Raw genomic sequence first — 14,057 nt, forward strand, 5'->3', positions numbered from 1 at the left:
ACACACACCATGCACAATAAAACAGGCCGTGAGATTTAGGTAACGGGAAGCTTGCTTAAGGTGCACATACTGTGTCACTGGCTAAATTGATATGAAAAGTATTTAAAAATAATTTTTATGGATGGACACAACAAGGTAGTGCGAGTTTGCAAAGTTTCTTTCTCACAACCAAAACATATTTTGTGCAAAATATTCAAAAAATACACAAAATATGCAACATTTAGATCCTTCATGTGAACATAAGGAACTTTACGACCCTGTAATATTGCATACTCTGCTTTTGCATAAAAAAAGTCCCCGTAGCTGATAAACATACCAGGAACTCGCTTTAGGCCCCCTTTAAACACACATCTAATCAGTGTGTGACTGCGGTTTGGAGTTGCTTTCCCTCACGAGTCACTGGTAAGAAATACCTAACCAAAGACATCTTGTGTCACTGTAAATTTGAGAAAATTAGCACATCCTGTTTCAGCCCTATTCTAACATCACAAGAAAAATATTTGCACAGGCAAAGTCGAAGGGAAACACTGCCACCAGGGGACCAGTGGTGGCTGGTACGGTTCAGGGGTGGCAGGGCAGAGGGCAGGGGGAAGGGGGTAAACAAAAAGATTTAAAAAAATTACCTCCTCACTGCGTCACTCCTCCGCCGTCTCTCCTCGTCCGGCTGGAACAGGAAGCACCCAGGCTCCCCAAGGCCATTGCAGGGTTGTGATTGGTCTAAGGGCCATGGTTCAGTGCTCAGACAGGGACTGGGAGCCTGGGCATGTTCTTCCCCCAGGCTGTATAACAGCCTGGGGGGAGAACATGCAAAGTGTGCATGACTGTTTGGCCGGCCCAAGACAGCGGCCAAACATTCATGCACACTTACAGAGTGCCGACCACTCCTCCCCCTGCTCTGAGAGCAGAGCAGCCCTGTCGCCCAAAGCTGCTGCAGCAGGAAAAAAATAAAATGGTGATAACATTGAGTTATTATCATTTTATTTTTCCTTTACACTGCGAAAAGCAGTGGGGCGATGCTCCTCCACCTTAGCAGAGGAGCCGCCACTGCAAGGGACGGTTAATAATTGTGAATATCGCACAACTTTCCTTGCTTAATAAAAAATAATAAATATCATTCACAATAATAAAGCATACCACTAAGACGCAAATAAGCTGATGGACTTCTCACACCAAAGACTCCCTTCATGAGTGGCGAACTTTCATCCAGGGCGTTCATTCTGGGTGGGACTTGTAAGTGCAGAAAACTCTAGGCCTGATTATTCCAGGCAAGGAGACTCTGGACACTTTTGCATTTTGCGCCGGCAGGCAGGGGCTGTTGTTATCAGTACCACCCCCGTCACAGCAAGCGGGAGCAGACAGTGCTCCTCTCTGGCAAGCCTCCCACGAACCACCGCACCCATTTCCCACTCCAAATTACCCCAGCCGCGGGCCGTGCAGGTAAGAGCGTTGGGGCCGGGTGAGGGATTTCGACAGACGACGACGAGTGAAAAACAATTATTTATTTAATTTTCCCTCTGTGGTCGTCTGTCGAATCCCTCCCAACCTGGCCCCACCGCCACACCGCTCTTACCTGCATGGGCCACTCCTGTGTTTCCCCCACAGGACCTCTGCTGGCACTTTGGGCATGTCTGAAAAAGGTAAACTTGCACTTTTATATAAGTTTTCAGAAATTTTGGTATTCAAAAACTCTGATTTAATAGTAAGTTTACGACTGAGGAGACTCCGCGGTGGGAGCGCAGAACCCCACACATAAAAAGATAGGCATGTCCTATCTTTTTATGTGCAAGGTTCTCCGACCCGACTGTGGAGTCGCAGCAGTCGTAAACTTATTATTAAAGTTTGTGAGTTCCAAAACAAATGTAAACTGCCACAAAAGTGTAAGTTTACCTTTGTGAATCAGGTCCTTTCTCTCTGTTCTGAGAAGGTGGAAAATAGCAGCAGTTTTCTCTCAAGTATTGGAATGAAACTCACGGAAAAGGACCTGGTATTACCATTTTTGAGGAGCTAAGCTATAATTGTCAGAATATGGTGCAGAGTTACAGCTGGAATCAGAGATTCCAGTCCCGCTATATCCTCACACTAAGTTCAACCAAACCCATAATGAGGATCTTAGAAATACTCGCTGTAGGCTGCTGTTTGCAAGAAGCCAGTTTTGTCAATGCCCAAAGCTGTGTAAGAAGGATTTTTAAATCCTTTTCTGCAGCGGTAGCTTCACCGCTATGGCGGGGGAGCATCGCCTCCCTGCGCGCAGACACGCTAATCGGAAAATATTCTTAGCTTTGTCATAGTTGCTGAATGCTCCTTGGAAGGGGCTGCCCATTTTCACATTGCCATCCTGCAGCCGAGTCTTGCGGGAGTGGCCACAGCATTGCACAGTGGGAGGAGTAGAGGTGGGCACTGCTGTCAGTGCGCTCGACGGTTTGGCCGGCCGGTGTAGGATGGCCAAACCGTCATGCGCACTGACATCTCTCCAACACAGCTGTGTTGCTGGGTGGAGAGACCAGCAGGCAAAGGCTCCCAGCTCCAGATGGAGTGCAAAACAAGCCCACTCCAGCCAATCCCGACACTGCTCTCATGGGTATGAGAGCAGCATCTGGATTGGGCGTAGTGGAGTCTGGGAGCTTCCGCCTGTTCCCAGAGGAGCAGAAGAGCTGCGAACCGAAGGCCGGCAGGTAAGTTCTTTTTATTGCTTATTTTGTTTCAGCACCCCACCCCCACGCATTGCGCACCACATGTCCCTGACACCAGCCGCTACTGCTTTTCTGTGATATAAAGAATTAGAAAGAAACTTTCCTTTACAGTTGTATTACATTACATTAAAGGGCTAATGATTTCATTTTCGGTTTAGGCATTCATACAGATAGTTATGGCATTAATATTGCTTTAAAATTAAAATAAATACATTTTACATTGCTTTAAAACTTATTCTTTGCAGCATAAAATCTGTTTATCTAAATACACATTGTGGGTTGCCTTTGCAGGGGAGTTCAGGCAGTGCACTATTTTATTCAGCGATGTTGTGACGTTTACCAATATATGTGCAGCCTGCGAGCCAATCCAAATTGTGAACATGCTGAATTCTATGTATTCAAAGTTTGATCGTCTCACCAGTGTTCACGATGTGTATAAGGTAAGTACTGCCCGCTCTGATCTTTTGAGCACATGCAATTTGAATTGTACTGAGTGGGGTATAGAGTGATGGTCAGTAGTCTCTGGCTATATACTGTATAAGAGCACACAAGAGCTCTTGCTTCTAAAATAAACGGAGGAAAAGTTTAAATGATCTGTAAATTCGAATGAACTATTACCAAACTAACAGAAAGTGGAAGCTTGTTCCAAAGTGTAGAATCTACAATAGCGAGAATAAGCAGCTTAATTTTGGCCCCAGGTTGAGTACACTCTTTGGGACCGTGCAAATGGTGGGAATGAACCATGCAAATCTGTGTTTCGTAATAGACCATACCATGACACTCCACACCACAGAATAACATAACATATCACATAACATGACATAACATAATTCTCTAAGATCAAAGAGTGTGTATCCTCTCATCAGTTTCTTGATGTATCGTAGCGTTCTATTTTCTGCTCCAAATACGACAGGACTATTTTCGCTAGACCCATATGCATGAAGTGTAGACTCTGAATATGGTCTGGTCTTAGTTTCTCTTCTTGCTCTTCATGGTTTTAAGGGAAGCTTTGGGGACATCTCTGATTCATAATCATGGGTATAGTCAATCCTTGGACTGAGAACCTACCGATGATAATGCAACGCATTTTGGCTGAGATATCAAAACTAGAAAAAAAAAATCCTGAAACATGTCATCTTTCTTGAATATACAGCAAGTTTGTGTAGCTGTGGACTAGGTTTACTTCTTCTACAAAGTCTGGGTAATGAAGAAAATAACACTAGTTATCCCAGCATTGAGATGCAGTCAACTCTGGGGCAACCACTTTTCAATTCACATTTGAAAACGAAATCAGATTGACATATTACAGCTTTATAGCCTGCTACTGAGAGCTAACATGCTTCCTAAAGGCCTTGAGCCTGAGTTATCAGCCTGAGCCGCAGGCAAGGGCCTGTAACGAGGGAGAGATCCTTTAACAACCAATACTACCCGAAGCAGAAGGGCTATAAGGCTATTCGAACTTTACACCCACGGGGTGGAATGTTCTAATGAAAAAGAGAGAAAAAGAAAGATAAACATTGCAATGTTGGAGCAGAAGTCTTAAACCAGCCATTATCAACCCAGAGCCACTTCATGGTCATCAATGGAGCTCCCAGCATTCCAATGTTCTAATTATTATTATCCCCAGTGGCTACAAAGACATTCTAAGTCTTGTTGATTCACATCAAGGGGTCATTCACAAAGCCTGTTTGTTCAGGTAAGCCATAACTTTGTGCAAAAAAGTTATATCTGCGCTTGGAAGTAGGAGAATGCTGATTCACAAACATAGGATATGCTGATTGTTCCATAAGGAGATTAAGGGCCACATGTATCAAAATGTTCTTTTGTGAATCTTAAATAGCGATTTTTTGCGAATCGCTATTTGAGAATCGCAAAACCCTATGCATGTAGGATTTGCAAATAATTTTGCGAATCCTACATATTCCTTAATTGCGAATCGCAAATTATGATTCGCAATTAAAGAATAACTCCCCATTCATTCCTATGGGCCTAGAGGACCGTAGGAATGAATGGGAAGACATTCTCAATTTGCGATTCTCAATTAGAGAATTGCAAATTGAGAATGCAATGTCAAGGGTGCCAGGGTGTCAAAAGGACACCCTGTTGCACCCCTGAAATGTGCATGTGTGCACATGTGGCACACATACATGCCCTAAGGGCATGTATGTGCGCCACATGGCACTTTGAAAAATGCAAAAAAGTGCATTTTTCAAAGAAATCGCAACTTACCACCAACTTGAAGTTGACATCCCACAACTTGGGTGCTTTTTACATCGCATTTAAGGAATCGCAATTTGCAATTCCTTAAATGCTTTTGCAAAATAAGGTCTCGCAAATTTTGCGATTCCCTATTTTACGAGGGCCTTTAGGGATTATACATCCCAAAAGGCTTTTTCCAGTTCGCAAAAGTGACGATTCTGAGAATCGGCCCGTTTGCAAACAAGAAATGGGCTTCATACATATGCCCCAAAGTCTCTTGTCTTTAAAATTTAAAGTGAGATTTTGTTGGTCTTTTTTGTAAGTTATGTTTGTTGTGAACATGCTATAAAGGAGTCTAAACTCGACTGTTCTCTACTACCCTCATGTGCCCTGGCAGGTGGAGACGATCGGTGATGCGTACATGGTGGTAGGAGGTGTGCCAATTCCCGTTGCAAGCCATGCTGAGCGAGTAGCCAACTTTGCCTTGGGAATGAGGATTGCTGCAAGGGAGGTGGTGAACCCAGTAACTGGGGAACCTATCCAGGTAAGCATGTCAATTTTGGATATGTACCACTAAAATACCACTAAAATGTGCATATTCTAAGAAAATTCAAGTGTTTAAAATCCATGATCTGAGCGGATATTCATACATCAATGACATTAAATTAGTAGCTGGAATGATATATCCCATTTAGTGCAGTAGGAATGAGAAATGAGTAAAAGGATCAACCCTGACATCAGATTCACTCTTCTACCTTGACCTGTGTGGATGTCACATCATGGCAGTGACAGGGTAATTTGGGATCAGATGAAGACCGGCTCCTTGGCTGTCGAGGTTGAGAGAACATCTGCAGTTCCTTCATTGGTGCGCATGACCATCATGCTTTGTTCTCTGCATCTAACATGTCTTTTTTCTCTTTAGCTTTCCCAGCAGCTTCTCACCTGACACAATCATTGTTCCTGCCCTGCAATCTGTAACAACTGCTCTTTGGCCAACAATTTCAGAGATGGCACAGTGTGTACCTGATCAGGCACAATACTGTAGACATTGAGATACCAGATTCCACCATTGATTCCAATATTTATATGTGAACATTCTGCACAGCCCCTTCCCTTTGATCACAAATATAAATAATATGAGAAAATAAGGAAAACAGTTACATTTAGATTCATAATCATTAAATGCAGAGCCATACACAATTGTGCGCCACTTAGGGCCTCATTGCCAGTAGTCCCTTATTTGAGTGGTTATTCCAGGGTACCAGAATATCTGCTTCTGGCAATTATCCAAACATCAAATAACAACCTTCTTTGCCCTCATCCTTACTCACACCTGTACATGTTTTGCCACTGTCCTCTGTCCATACTGCATCTTTTACACCTGTTATGCTTTTTCTATTTTTTCCTCTCACCTCCACAGGAGACCAATTCACAATCCCTGCCTGACTCATATACTTAGTGACCTTTTGGAGGTATCTCATAAGGTCACATTTTTTAAGGTCGCCGGTCATCGATTTTCATCAAAAATTGGACCTGTTCGCTTGAACAGAAAATGACTCCCTAGCCAGGTATCAAAGATGCTACCTTTGATACTTTTAACCTTCCTATCATGATCCCAAATGAATAATAACTAAGGGTGTGTTTTAGACAATGCAGGATGGGCTTTACTCTGTTAGGAGAAAAATACTCCATCCCCTGATGAAGTACCTGTCCTCTAAATCTAGAGTTGTCTGCTGGTCCAGTGGACATCTCTTACATTGTTAGAAACTGCCATCATGTCACTGTCTATGTGCTAAAAGTTTGACGGACAACTCTGTCAAGATCATGATACCATTTGTCAATGTTTTTTATTTTTTTAAAAAATATCCCAAACCAGGATTTTGTTTTTGAAAATAAGAAAATTAATGTGCGTCTACCCGCACTCTGAGAGTTGTCTCCTATGGAGAGGGGTCATTTTGCAGTTTTAACTGCCCCTTGCCGCCAGGCATTACCTGGCAGGGATGGACAGTGAAAATCCATTTGAATGCCCATTCTAAATCAGGGGTGTGGTCAAATAGCCAAACCTTCAACAGCCCATACTCCTTCGGACCTTCGTAGGTGTATGTCAGTGGTGGAGTCAGAGTAGTTGCCTTTGCTGACATGCTGACGTTCCGCCCAACTCTTAATGAGGCGGGCAGATCTTCATTTATGCGAAGAGGTTACTCCGTCGCAATTGCAACCGAGAACCCTCTCCACAAAACTGCAAATCAGGGCGTACGGCATCTCACTACTTGCCACACAGTTTGCTTTTCATTGGTAGATGTATAATTATTTTGACTACTTGATTAGACAAGTCCATTTCCACTGGGATGATATGGTGATGTCAACTGATGCTCAATTTCTAACTTGTTCGAATATTCCTTCATTTTGATTGATCCCATGTTTACACCATTGTCACTCAAAAGCACTGATGGCATACTTTCACTCAAGAAAACCCTTTCAAAGAAACTCAAAACCATCTCAGGGTAGGCTATTTCAACAACCCTGTTGTTACCTTCCACTGACTGAATAGTTTTTTCTATGTCAAAAGCTATCTTTTCACAATGCATCTTGAAATATGAAAAAGGGCACCAAGTTGTGCATAATGTTTAGTGTGGTTTGTCCACACATTCACACTTTGCACATTTCCTAACCACTTTCTTAATTTCCTGGTTTGTACCTGGCCATTAGTATGTGTCTTTGACCATTGTTTTGTGCGCACTAACCCAATATGGCCTTAATCTGTAAGGCACGTTTTTATCATCTTAGATTGGTATTTTAGGATTGGAATGGTTTTTCTCCTACTCATTACAACCACTTTTTCATATATTTTCATCTTGATTTTAAAAGGACCTTTTTTCTACCTCTCTCAATAATATGTATAGCCTCTCATCATGTTCCTTTATTAGTTTGGAAGGATCAGAATAACCTTCACATAGTGTAAAACTCAGACAGTGAGGGACAAGTATTAGTGATCGATGTGGTAATTCCTGAAGGTTAGCAGCGGGAAAATTCGGCAACAAAAGAGTCATGCATAGAATAAGGGTCAAAGAGGATGCCATAGCTGAGTACACAATATGAGAAATATCTTAACCCTGAAGGATGAAGTTGTGGCAGAATTAGAAAAACTGAAGGGAGCAGGCATTAGAACCATTACATTTATCTTCATGGGTGGCTTTTTTATTTTGGTCGCACAACGGGACAATGGAAAGGCTAGTATGTGAACACCTGAGGTATAATGAAAGTGCCATGCTCATACTACATTATTCCACTGAAGTCCTTTAACAGTTCATGCGTTGGTCTTTGGAAGACTGCAGTGGCAGATACCAATCCAAAGGGCATCTATCGAAATTGAATGCAACCTACTAGTGTTATGAATGCGGTGAGTTCCTTGAGTATGTTACCATTAATTCACAGGTGTTGCATTGGGTGTCATTACATCACGGTCAGTACTTTGAGAGTCTTTACTTTGTTGGTAAGTTTTCAGTCTTTTACTTTGCAGGTAAGTTACTTTTTATTGTAACAACATATGTGTAAATATATCTATCTATTCATCTATATGATTATTCACTAAAAAAACATAGGTTTCAGGGACGTTATAGTTAGTTGGACATTTGACTCATATAAAACCAGAGAAATTCGCCTGTTATAGTTAGTTGAGCTAACTATAACTCGCGCGCCCGCAATGCACTGGTGATGATGTCACATATTACATCACTCATGACATGGTCAGTGACATCACTGATGACATCACTGATGACATCTCAAATTACATCACTGATGACATCATCCAGTGAATGTGTGTTTCTGTAAAGTTTAAATATTTTCCATATATATCTATGCCAAGGTTATTGAAGAAAGAGTGAATTTACAAGTCCCTGAATGGATTATTTAGTAGGTGCGTGACTGACTGTATAACTGAGTGATTGAACATGTGTTACTGAATGTATGGGTTAGTGACTAAACTGTGTGAAAGTCTGTATTAGTGTCTCAGTTGGTGTATAAGAGGCTGCATGGGTTGGTGAGTAGCTACATGAGTGTCTATATGGGTTATTGATTTGTTGTTTGAGTATCTGTATGAGTGCCTGAGTGTCTGTATGGGTGGGTGGGGGGTGTGTGACTCTGTGCATACATGTCTGAGTGGGTGATTCACTGGTTGTATGGATTCAAAAGTACATCTGGGAAGGGCTCTATGGGTGAGTTAGTGTGTGTATGGGTGTGTTGGTGAGTGAATGAATGTCTCACTGGTATGTGTGTGAGTAACTACATATGTTTTAAGGCAGTATATGTGAGTGTTGGAGTATATAAATGACTGTACGTGAGAGTAAGTTATTTGAAGGTGTGGGTGTATAAAAGTGTCTGCTTGTATCAGTGATTGTATAAGACAGTAAGTATGTGTTAGTATCTGCATAAATAAGTGATGTGGTGTGTGTATAAATAATGCAGTTGACGTGTATAACTGTATACATGAGTAAATGGGTATGTGATTGATTCTTTGCATGACTGACTAGGTGTGTGAGTAACTCTATGGATGAGTGGCGGACTGTGACTGTATGTATAGGTGTATGAGTGCATATTATAGTACTGTATTGATGAGTAACTGCATGTATAAGTGTTTGGATGTGAGTGTAGACCTAGGAAATAGTGGGTGGTATGTAGTATATGGCATTGTTGTGTGTATGGTTTGAAAAATAGTAGTCTGTATTTTAGAGTGCGTGTATCAAAGTTTATATTAGGCCATCAGTATGTTCATCAGATTATCAGGTGGATGATGTCATCAGTGATGTCATTAGACCATGTCATGAGTGATGTAATATGTGACGTCGTCACCAGTGCACTGCGGGCGCGCGAGTTATAGTTAGCTCAACTAACTATAACGGGCGAATTTCTCTGGTTTTTTTATGAGTCAAATGTCCAACTAACTATAACCTCCCTGAAACCTATGGTTGTTTCAGTGAATTTCTAAGGTTTTTTAAATGCTAATTCCTAACTATAACGTCTGTAAAACCTATGTTTTTTTCAGTGAATTTCCAAGGTTTTTTAAATGTTAATTTCATATTTTAATATCTATAAAACCTATATTTTTTCTATTTTTTTGTAATATTTTGGAACTCTATTATCCTTTTTTGTTTTTAATTTGAAAAATATGTAATGTTTTATATCTTCAAAAAAAAAGTATGTATATGTTTTTGTTTTTTTGAGAAAACTGAAGTCCCGTACCAATACTGTACCAAGCTCCATCAGCACGCCAATCCTATCCGTCATATTGCTAAACTCGTAAAGGATGCGCATTTCGTATCCGACGGGTTCGTGGCACCGCGTCCCGCGTAACATCATATACGTATGTGGTCACGCCAGCTGCTACTTTGGTATGCGACAGGTACGCAGTACCAAGCCGCGCCTTACGTCATGTACGTATGGGGTCACACCCGCTGCGCGTTGCGTATGTGATGAGTGCACACTGTGTTACATCATAGATGTATAGTGTCGTGCCGGGAACGCAATTCCCTCATTTTATATTTGGCTCAAAACTATATCTAAATAAGTTTAAAGTGTATATGAGAACAAGCGATAATCTAAAATATTTTAAATATTTATATATTTCTAACTGTAATAAACTTATATTATGGTAATATTTTCTAAAATCACGTCGGGTGCGGCCTCCTTGCGTGCTCGCTGCGCGATTGCCATGTGACCTTAAAGAAAAGCATTTGATTGGTTCATAACATTTCCCATTGTAACAGTTGGAGGACCCCACCCATTTTCGCCATTCTCTCTACAGCGTTTGATGAGAGACTCCTCTTCTGCTTACAGAGCTTTTTTGAAAACGTTTTGCTATGTACACATATCTGACACAACATGCAACCATCATCTTCATGCTCTGTAAAGTAGCCTTCCACCTGTGATAGCCATGCATCTAAAAGCTACATAACAGAACTTTTCCCCACTGCCAGAGGTAAAATGGTTGCATACGCTGTCCACATCACAATGTAATGTGGTACGGCCCAGGGACAGTATCATGCATACATAATGAACACACAGACACAGATAGATAGTGGAAGTGGGTACGGGCACATGCGCTCGACTCCTTTTTATTACCAGGGTTACATATCCAGTGATGTCTGTGCTGGATGCGTGTGGGGTGAGCGTAAAGCAGCCCTCAGGGAATGGTTGCTGCTAGAATCAACTACAACAGTAATCATTGGATCACACACAGAGATTCAATAATAAAAGGGTTTGTGCTGCAGTAAGGTATGGACACTAGATGTGAAATAATACAGAAAAGATTCTATCGTAAAACAACCATAACTTGTGGTATACTAAGATACAGGCAGTAGATCTGAAATAATACACAAAAAGATTGTATCATTGGGGAGAGGAGTTGGCCTATCGGCTAGGGTGCTCGACCTCGGACCTGGGGAACTGGGTTTGAGTCTCGGTAATGACGCCGAACATCCTGTGATTCTGGGAAAATCACTTAATCTCCCCGTGCCTAACAAAAAAACAAAAAAAAGGAATGTGTGTCCTCATGTAACGTAACTGGTGCTATGTAAAGTGCTCTGATACCTGATTGGATTCGGGTCTAGTTTGCGCTATATAAAACTCTGGGAAAAAAAAGGTCTATTGCACTTAGATAGCCACATCAAAAGCATTCAGCATGTGCACAGCCAGCGATGATGCGTGCTGCGGGCGGGCCATACTAGGAGGAATGTCTGTTGCCTACAACACTACATCATCTGCAATAGCGACTCGATCTGAATTGTAAACACTGCTGTCTGCAGTGTAGGCCAGAGAGCGGTCAGCAAGGGCCCACAGCCACGTGGCATTGACTTGAGCTGCCCAGTTTGCCGTACGCGAAGCAACAAAAACCGTGTGCGGACCCTGTGATGATGCGTATGCGTGGTGCGGACAGAGTGCACTGGAGCAATGTCTTTTGCCTACAGGACTGCGTCATCTACAATAGCGACTCGATCTGAATTGTGAACACTGGTGTCTGCAGTGTAAATTGAAGGCAGTAGTGAGCACAGTCTTCCATGAATACTTCTTCTCACGTCCTCTTCACAAAATACAACATAAATTACACAAAACTCTGCAATAAATTAATCAAAACAATTCGAATTGCCGTCTCTGCTGTCCACTGTGCACACTGTTATTCAGTGTTCTTTACCACTACCAAGAAGAATTAGGTCATTGTACTAGACCTATAAGTCATCTTAAAAAACTTCTTCAAGCAAGTATACTAAAAGGCTATTGTGTATATTTCAATAGACGTTGTAGTTAGTTGCCTACTGGATTCTGTAATTAAACAATCACCACTCCATCTGAATTGTGAGCCCTGGGGACCGCACTGTAGGCCAGAGGCAGTTGTCATTAACGCCTCACAGCCACGTGCCGTTGGATTCGGAAGCACGCAGTTGGTTGCATCTGATCGGAGTGGGTCCACAGAAATCATCCCAAACTTTAACTTCTGACATCCTTTATCACAGAATCAAGACCCTGTTTCACTGTTCCCACCTGCTGTACCACGGTGTACTCCACCGACTGCAGTCACCCAACCCCAACAATCATTAGCTACGGAAGCACAGAGTCTGATGCACCTCAACGGAGGGAGTTCTGTGAAAACCAAGCAGCACGTAGTATCGGACATCGTCCATTCTGGGATCAAGACACCGTTCCACTGTTGGGACCTATAGTTGGTTACACCTGGTCGAAGGGAGTACCTTCATCTGCACTCTCAGATCCAGTTCTAACATCATACATTTTCGGATCAAGACCCCGTTCCACTGTTCGGACCTGCTGTACCGCAGTGTACTCCACCGACTAGTGTCACCCAAGCACAATAATTATTTATTTATTATTTATTTTATCAATTTATAGGGCGCAACAGCTACCCAAAAAGGGTTTCCCGGCGCCTGGACACAGCTAGAAAGGAGGACAGAGAAAGGAGGTAACTGTTAGGCGGTTATTGTTCATACAGCCAGGTTTTTACAAGCTTTCTGAACCTACAATAGTTTTCTTCCTTCCGGATACCTGAGGGAAGCGTGTTCCACAGGGAGGGTCCAAGATAGGCAAAAGATCTGCCCCCTGTTCTTGCACGTTTAAACCTTGGTATACAGAAGCAAGCTGCTGTCTGAGACCGAAGGTTTCTCTTGGGCGTATAGAGGCAGGCAAGGGATTGGAGGTATTTTGGTGCTACTCCTGTTTTTATTCTGAACAGGAAGTTCAGGGCCTTGAAACGAATTCTGCTCTCTATCCTGAGCCAATGAAGATCCCGACGATGGTTCGAGACTCCAGAGTTCTTTGGAATCTTGCATAGGAGTCTGACCGCAGCGTTTTGCGCTACCTGCAGTCGTCCGATGACAGATTTATTTGCGCCCAGATAGAGGATGTTGCCGTAGTCAAGCCTTGATGTGATAAGGGCATTGACTACGGTCTTTTGTGTTGACATTGGCAACATCCACAGGATTTTCCTCAGCCATTTAGCTATGGTGAGACACAGGCCGGTTACTTTACTGGCCTGTTTTTCCATGGATAAGGCATTGTCCAATACAAAGCCCAGATTTCGAGCATGGGACACCGGGGTAGGAAAAGTGCCCATCTGGTCCGGCCAATACGCAGGGTTCCAGAGAGCTTTATCCTTTCCCAAAATCAGTATTTCCGTCTTGTCGCCGTTCAGTTTTAACTGGTTTGTTGTCATCCAGTTCAGTATTTTTAATAGCCCTTCCTTGAGTAACGACGGGGAGTGGGGACAAGATTCAGATAGGGAAAAAATGATTTGGGTGTCATCTGCATAGTTCATAAGCGTTAGACCTAGCTTTTCAACCAGTTCTGCCAGAGGTTTGAGATAGATATTAAAAAACAGAGGGCTCAGGATGGACCCCTGAGGCACTCCATGAGATACAGGTAAGGTGTCTGACGCGGCTTGTGCAGATGCGATCTGAAAGGTTCTGTTTGCCAGGAAGGATTTGATCCAATCCAGAGCCTTTCCTCTTACACCATTTATGTATAGCTCTTTAATAAGCGTTTCATGAGAGATGGTATCGAACGCCGCACTTAGGTCCAATAACACAAGTGCGACCGTCTGGCCTTGGTCAAGAAGTTTTCTGATATGTTCTGTGACCCCTAATAGGGCGGTTTCCGTCGAGAAGC

General features: G+C 42.5%; 1 protein-coding gene across 1 annotated transcript in view; it reads left to right on the forward strand.

Annotated features, from left to right (window-relative positions):
• LOC146802215 (guanylate cyclase soluble subunit beta-2-like) overlaps positions 1-14,057 on the forward strand; it is a 194,387-nt gene that overhangs the window by 144,586 nt on the left and 35,744 nt on the right. The window contains exons 11-12 of the mRNA XM_085623736.1: positions 2,982-3,130; positions 5,287-5,433. Of these exons, the coding sequence (XP_085479862.1) occupies positions 2,982-3,130; positions 5,287-5,433 (296 nt within the window). The remainder of the gene's footprint in view (positions 1-2,981; positions 3,131-5,286; positions 5,434-14,057) is intronic.

The sequence above is a fragment of the Triturus cristatus genome, chromosome 8, assembly GCF_964204655.1.
Source record: "Triturus cristatus chromosome 8, aTriCri1.1, whole genome shotgun sequence".
NCBI classification, from domain to species: domain Eukaryota; kingdom Metazoa; phylum Chordata; class Amphibia; order Caudata; family Salamandridae; genus Triturus; species Triturus cristatus.